This window comes from Erythrolamprus reginae, chromosome 1 (assembly GCF_031021105.1).
Source record: "Erythrolamprus reginae isolate rEryReg1 chromosome 1, rEryReg1.hap1, whole genome shotgun sequence".
Taxonomy (NCBI): Eukaryota; Metazoa; Chordata; class Lepidosauria; order Squamata; family Dipsadidae; genus Erythrolamprus; species Erythrolamprus reginae.
In genome coordinates, this window is record NC_091950.1 from 394024410 (window position 1) to 394032249 (window position 7840).

Below are 7840 nucleotides of genomic sequence, written 5' to 3' on the forward strand. Positions count from 1 at the left end.
AGATATGAAGTGCAGATAACAAATCCTTAAGAGACACCATGGAAAAATATTTAACAGGGATGAAAAGAAAGGAGAGAGACCGAGATAATGAGCTAAGACAAAAGCTAAGAAGAGAGAATATGACAAAGCGCTTGGGTTCACTGTGACTATAGTGAGAGACGAGGAAAGAACGGTATGTTTACTGCGTCTAAAAATGTTGACAGTGGACAGCATGAAGCCAAATAAATTAAGGCGTCACTTAAACACATTACTGAGTTTTTTCAGCGAAAATGTGCCGAATTTTGCAAACAATTGTTCCGGCAGAGTGGGAGGGGACGAAGTGTTTACTTCTTCCTGGGAGGGGGGGGCGTAAGAGAAAATAATTGAGAAGCACTGGGCCAATGAAAGATCTGTCATCTAAAACTCTGGAAATCATCTGTTAGCAGATAAAGCCCTGGTAGTTTACTCAACTGCATAACAGGCAATGTTCTCTCCGTATCTTCTGAATTTAAAAACCATTATACAAATCCGAGCTATATATCAGGGCAAATGTAGACTTATATTTCAGATAAAGTTCACATTGTTCTATATCAGGGGTCCCAAAACTAACTTTAAGACATGTGGACTTCAACTCCCAGAATAGTTGGCTGGAGAATTCTGGGAGTTGGAGGCCACAAGTCTTAAAAACTTTGAAGACTTCTGTTATAGATAATACGTTGAACTGTGATTTATCAAGCTACGAATGTCTGGTTTCAAACTAAGAGAAAAACCAAAGAAGCCATATGGTGTAATGTGTAAACTAGGGCACTGAGTGGTGGAATTTTTCAAATGGTCTGAAAGATTCTGTGATCTTGCCAAGTCCAGATTGTCCCAATAGTCCTATTTTCCCTACCATAAATCTTTTGAAGCAGAAATATATTTGTTATGGAAGAATGAACTAATTAAACACCATCAAGGACATGTTGTAGTTGTATAACATGCATATCCCAATGACCGAAATAAGCAATTTTCGGATTTTGCCCTATACTGAATCATTATCTAGCCCAAAAAGTTGGGCACAAAAAAAATCCTCTAAAACTTTCACATGGTATTTTAATACATTCATCGTCTAATTAGTTAAATATGTTAAGGCGACAGCCAAAAAGATTGCTACTAACATAAAAATAATATATATGAAGGTCATGTAGCAACAGACCAACTGTGGCTGATCCTCAAAGGCTACTCCAACAAAATTCACTACTAGATCCATCCAAGGCTTTCTCTACAATTAAGGACAGGAAACCTCAACTTTCCATCCATTTCATCTTCTCAGTTAGTGGCTCACTCAATTGAGATATTGTACCTGGACTTTCAAGGAACATTAATTCCCTCTCTTGCTTCCCTGACAAAAATGGCAGGATGCAGAACCACCTATTTTTAAAAAAATTGTAACCATTTTCATTTTTTATGACTGGCAAATACTTTATCAGCAGTCATGAGTTGTACTTCTATGAAAAAGTTGATCTAATAAACTCTAGGGATTTAAAATAATTGAACAAACATGATATTGCTGACATATTTCCAAGTCCCAAAATAAGAAAGAGAGGAAATAAATTTACACTTCATGGAAAAATCCATATTGGAGAATACTTGAAGCCATGTCTGGAGGGACTATTAATTGCTGAAATTAATATGGAATTCAGTTTTTCCATGAGGACAGCTATGATTTGCTGACATAAGCAAACTGTAAACAGACGATGCCTATGCACGAACACAACCACAGGTATCTTTGCTCTATGTATACATTCAGAGTACAGTGGTACCTCTACCTAAGAACACTTCTACTTAATAACTGTTGTGGTTCAGCCTGAGGCTGCTCAGGGACCGGCTGTGTCTCTGCTGGCTCCATGCCCGGAGGAGGATGACAGCGAAGAGGAGGGGGCTGAACAGTCGGACGGGGGAGAGGAAAATCAGGAATGGGATGAAGGAGAACAGCATGAAAGCCCTGGGGGGGGGGGGCCCTCTCCCCAGCCAGTAGCTTGGAGTCATTAGGTGATGAAGCACAAGCCGTCATTGACATGCAACAGAGACGTTCAGATCAGAGAAAGGAGCAATTAAAGTATTATCAGCACTGAATTAGGAACAGCTGGGCTTGGGTGTGGTCCTCCTTAGCAGTGTTTAAAAGGCAGGCAAGCCCTTGAAGCCATGTGGAGTGTTATCAATTGGAGTTACGGTGTCCTGCTTTGTTCTGGGCGTCTCTGTTCCTGGCTTGTGGCCCAGCAGTTTGGAAGACCTGTGGGAGGTGTAGGTCTGTTATCTACAGCCTCATATTGGCAGCAAGAATCCTGTACTGCTGCATGGACTTTTGCCTTCGTGGATATATCTGAAGATACAGCATTTTCCTGTTTGTAAGGACATTTTCTGTTACCTGTGTTTTTTCTTGAATTTTATAAACTGCCTTTGCCTTTTATCGGTGTGTCTGGCTTCTCTTTTTGGGTTGGTATTGGCTTCCAGAATGACCCAGACAGAACAATAACTTTTCTAGATAAGAACCAGAAGTTCAATATTTTTTTGCCTCTTCTTAAGAACCACTTTCTAGCCTGGAAAAAATTCCCAGGAAATTTGAGAGTAGCATGTAGGGCCAGCCAGTTTCCTGCCATTCCCCCTTTAATCCTGGCCATCTCGGGCTTTTCTGGGCTGCCAGAGGAGCCTTTCGGTGTCGCTTAATTAGGCTTTGGCAGTTCAGAGCGAATGAAGCATTTTCCTTTGGGTGCTTGGAGAAGGAATAAACCACTTCGTGTGGTGACTCCCTTGCGCTGCCTCCTATACACCTGGCGTGAAGTTGCCCCCTGGAGCATCTGGGTGCAGAAAGGCAAAAGGGGGCGCTTCACCCTGGCCCGATCAACTCGGCTTCAGCCAAACCGAGGAGTCACGACATTGAAGGAAAGGCGCTGGCTACAAAGCGAGCGAGTGATAGGAGAGAGGAGCCCTTCAGCATGGGAAGGAAGAGGAAGCAGGTAGCAGCAGCAGCAGCCGCCTTTTAGTCAAAGGAGCGGGAGGTTTGTTTATTTATTTATTAGATTTGTATGCCGCCCCTCTCCAAGCACTCGGAGCGGCTCCCAACAAACAATACAGTCTACAAATCCAATGTTAAAAAGCAGAACAGTTAAGAAACCCTTATTAAGAACAATCACACAACTCAACATACCATACGTAAAGCGGGACAGCCAGGAGAATCAATTTCCCCATGCCTGGCGACATAGGTTCCCCCCTCTCGCCCGCCTGGGTTTCTCTCCCTGGTGCAGTGTAGGGGAGGCAGATTCGCGCCGGGTGCATGGGAGGCCCATGCTCCTCCTCGCCACCTCAGAGTCCCTCTTTTTTTTTTAAGCCTTAAAGTTTTGGATTTTTTTGATCCCCCTCACCTCACCTTTTTCCTTCGGCAGCGACTGTCCTCCTCCTCCTCCTCTTCTTCCTCCTCCTCCTCCCACCCAAATTCCGAGCTTTTCTTTCTTTCCTAATGGGTTTGCACACATTACAGTGACCCCCCGAGTTTCGCGATCTCGATCATTGCGAAACGCTATATCGCGATTTTTCCACCCGATGACGTCACTCCCTTCCTTTCTCATCTTTCTTTCTCTCTCTCTTTCTCTATCTTGCTTCTTCCTCTCTCACACTCTCTTCCTCCCTCTCTCATCTCTTTCTTTCCTTCTCTCTCTTTCTCTATCTCTCCCCCTCTTGCTCTCGAGCGGCAAGCGAGCAGCCGGGCGGGCGGGCGAACGGGCAAGCAGCAAGCGATCTTGGGGTTTCCCCTTTGCCTGGGCGGCGGGAAGACCCAGGGAAGGTTCCTTCGGCCGCCCAACAGCTGATCTGCTCCGCAGCGCGGCAGCAGCGAAGAGCCGAAGATGGGGTTTCCCCGTTGCCTGGGCAACAGGGAAACCCCATCTTCAGCTCCTCGCTGCTGCCGCGCTGCGGAGCAGATCAGCTGTTGGGCGGCCGAAGGAACCTTCCCTGGGTCTTCCCCGGGTCTTCCCCGCCGCCCACACGCAAACTCCACCATCTGCGCATGTGCGGCCATGGAAAAAGGGGTGCGCATGCGCAGATGGTGTTTTTAATTCCGCACCACTACATCCCGAAAAATCGATTATCGCGAGGGGTCTTGGAACGGAACCCTCGTGGTAATCGGGGGATCACTATATTTGCTTTTACATTGATTCCTATGGAGGAAAATGCTTCTACTTACAAACTTTTCTACTTAAGAACCTGGTCACGGAACGAATTAAGTTCTTAAGTAGAGGTACCACTGTCTTTTAGAGATTCTTGGAGTGGAGTTATAGATGTTCTTGAAACCTTGCTCAAGAGGGAAAGGAATCCCCAAATCCTTAATATTCTCCACCCCTTCTCCTACATAGCCATGTCAGAAAAATAAGAAAATAGCTTTGTTCCTGTTAGACTTGATATGGCAGAGCTATTCCAAAGGAGAAGTCTCTTGGTGAGTCTTCACGGAGCAGCTGCAGCCTCCTTCCTTTCTAGCCCCACAGAACCCCTCTGTTATGACCTCCAGCGCTGCCCAAGCTGAAAGAAGGAGTCAACCTATTCTCCAAAGCACCTGAGGGTAGAACAAGAAGCAATGGGTGGAAACTAAACAAGGAGAGAAACAACTTAGAACTAAGGAGACATTTCCTGACGGTTAGAACAATCCGTGGAACAGCTTGCCTCCAGATATGGGTTTTTAAGAAGATATTGGATAACCCTTTGTCTAAAGTGGTGTAGGGTTTCCTGCCTAAGCAGGGGGTTGGACTAGAAGACCTCCAAGGTGCCTTCCAACTCTGTTGTTATTATTATTATTATTATTAAATGGAGAAGTAACCAACAAGGCAGGCAGGAAGGAAAGGTTCTGCTCCATCATTGTGTTTAATATAATACAAGGTTTAAGCCCTGAGCTTAAACAGGAAATCTCTGCTCAGAGCAAATAATGCTGGAATGTTTCTCACAGATCAGTCAAAAAACGGAGGAGTATATAGTTCCTTCATCCCCATTCGGCGTGATGGGCTTAAGACAAGAGCTGCTCAAGGCCAAAACCTGATCGGTGTGAGGTCCAGCCTCCAGCTTGGCCAAGTCCACCTGACCACGCACTTCACTGGGGCAACCACTGCCCTGGCTTCTGGGTCCCCTCTCCAGAGGTGAGAAAGGAGAAGACGCATCCCTGACAGGAAGGGCAGAGACGGTCCAAGCTTTCCAGGAACCTCACCGTGAAGAAAGATTAGAGGAACCCTGGGAAGGCCAACTGCAGTAACAGGACGGTGCCCACAATCAGCCCGGCACAGAAGAGCAGCAGCAACCAGATGGGGATGCTCCCTGGGGACAGAAAGAGCAGGGAATCACCAAAGAGTTTGTATTGGCAGGACGGGATCCCCAACCCACCGTTAAATCCACCATCCCAGCTTTGAACATACGGCGGCAGGCAATCTGGTGCAGGCGGCAGCGGCTGTCGACCGCCACACTTAGCAGGGCTGCCTCGTTGCCCTTGAGCAGTTCAGGGGTCTCGGGCAGGAAGGCCACAGCAGTGACCACTATGCCATGGGCTTCCCGCACGTAGTACAGCCTCTGGAGAAGTAGAAACAAAAAAATCACAGAATTGGAGGGTAGGTAACTCCTCTCCTTTCCCTATAGAGCAGTGATAGAAACATAGAAACACAGAAGACTGACGGCAGAAAAAGACCCCATAATCCATCTACTCTGCCCTTATACTATTTCCTGTATTTTATCTTAGGATGGATCTATGTTTATCCCAGGCATGTTTAAATTCAGTTACTGTGGATTTACCAACCACGTCTGCTGGAAGTTTGTTCCAAGGATCTACTACTCTTTCAGTAAAATAATATTTTCTCACATTGCTTCTGATCTTTCCCCCAACTCGAACCTTTTTTTCCTCGGGTGCCGAATGAGTGTGCCTGCACGCTATCATGCATGCGCAAGTGCCCACACCCATAATTTAATTCCTAGGGAAGGTGAAAATAGCTTCCCCCGCCACCCGGAGGCCCTCTGGAGGGCAGAAACAGCCTGTTTCTCAACTTCTGGTGGGCCCAGTAGGCTCCATTTCACCCTCCCCAGGCTCCAAAGGCTGCCCTGGAGCCGGGGGGAGGGTAAAAACACCCTCCCCTATCCCTCTGAGGCTCTCTGGAAGCCAACAGTGTCCTCCCAGAGCCTCTGTGCGAGCCAAAAATCAGCCGGCCAGCACAAACATGCACGTTGGAGTTGAGCTGGGGCAATGGCTTGCGTGCCAGCAGATATGGCTCCACGTGCCATCTGTGGCACCTGTGCCATAGGTTCACCATCATTGCTATAGAGCCTGCTGTAAGATCTTGCAACTGTGCGCAGACCAGCCCAATTTATTTATTTATTGGATTTATATGCTGCCCCTCCCCGAGGACTCGGGGCAGCTTATAACATATAAAAAGAACAATAAAATACAGTGTCTCAATCCAATTAATTAAAACCAGGTGGACAAATCTGAAATCCCCAATAACGTTAAAAATCTATCATACTCATTCAAACAGCAATCACACAAAGCATTCGTCGGCCAGGGCACCAAGATCTAATCGCCCCAAGCCTGGCGGCATAAATGAGTCTTAAGACTCTTGCAGAAGGCGAGGAGGATGGGGACAATACGAATCTTTGGAGGAGAGTTGATTCCTGAGGGCTGGGGCCCCCACAGAGTAGGGTCTTTCCTTAGCTCCCGCCAAGCGACATTGTCTAATTGACAGGACCTGGAGAAGGCTGACTCTGTGGGACCTAGCTGGTCGCTGGGACTCATGGCAGAAGGTGGTCCCGCAAGTATTCTGGTTTTTGTAGGTCATATGCAGGTTTTTGTAGGTCATAACCAACACTTTGAATTGCATCCGGAAACCAATGGGCAGCCAACCGTGGAGGACCTGGATTGTAGGGGCAATAGGCTGGCTCTGTTAAAAAGTGCTATTGCTAACATGTTGTAAGCCGCACTGAGTCTAAGGAGAAGGGCAGCATAAAAATCAATCAATCAATCAAACAATCAAACAAACAAGCATACAAACAAACGTGTTGGAGAGATTATCTAGGCCCTCAGCAGACAGGATTCAGGCTGGGCTACAGCACAGAAACTGCTTTGGTTGCATTGATGGATGATCTCTGGCAGGCCCGGGACAGGGGTTTATCCTCTGTCTTGGTGCTTCTTGACCTCTCAGCGGCTTTCAATACCATCGACCATGGTATCCCTCTGTGCCGGCTGGAGGGGTTGGCGATCAGTTTCCGGTCACAATTCAAAGTGTTGGTTATAAAGCCCTTCATGGCATCGGACCAGAATATCTCCAGGACCACCTTCTGCTGCACGAATCCCAGTGACCAGTTAGGTCCCACAGAGTTGGCCTTCTCCCGGTCCCGTCGACTAAACAATGTCGTTTGGTGGGACCCAGGGGAAGAGCCTTCTCTGTGGCAGCCCCGACCCTCTGGTATCAGCTCCCCCCAGAGATCAGAATTGCCCCCACCCTCCTTGCCTTTCATAAGCTCCTTAAAACCCACCTCTGTCGTCAGGCATGGGGGAACTGAGATATTCATTCTCCCCAGGCCTATACAATTTATGCACGGTATATTTGTGTGTATGTTTGGTTGTTAATAAGGGTTTTTAGTTATTTTAAATATTAGATTTGTTATGTGTTGTTTTATTATTGTTGTTAGCCGCCCCGAGTCTACGGAGAGGGGCGGCATACAAATCTAATAAATAAAAAATGAATAAATAAAGAGACATGGGCTTGCCTGGGCAGGCCCATGACCGCTTGTGCAGCTGCGTGCTGCACAATTTGCAGTTTCCAAACACTCTTCAAAGGTAGCCCCATGTAGAGAGCATTGC

The 7840-nt window shown here is 46.9% G+C and overlaps 1 protein-coding gene across 1 annotated transcript in view; it reads right to left on the reverse strand.

Annotated features, from left to right (window-relative positions):
- Nucleotides 1-4850: 4850 nt before the first annotated feature.
- The window catches only part of PREB (prolactin regulatory element binding), a 15215-nt gene continuing 12225 nt past the window's right edge, over nucleotides 4851-7840 (reverse strand). The window contains exons 8-9 of the mRNA XM_070734969.1: nucleotides 5412-5562; nucleotides 4851-5313 (exon numbers count right to left, since the gene is read on the reverse strand). Of these exons, the coding sequence (XP_070591070.1) occupies nucleotides 5219-5313; nucleotides 5412-5562 (246 nt within the window). The 3' untranslated portion in view covers nucleotides 4851-5218. The remainder of the gene's footprint in view (nucleotides 5314-5411; nucleotides 5563-7840) is intronic.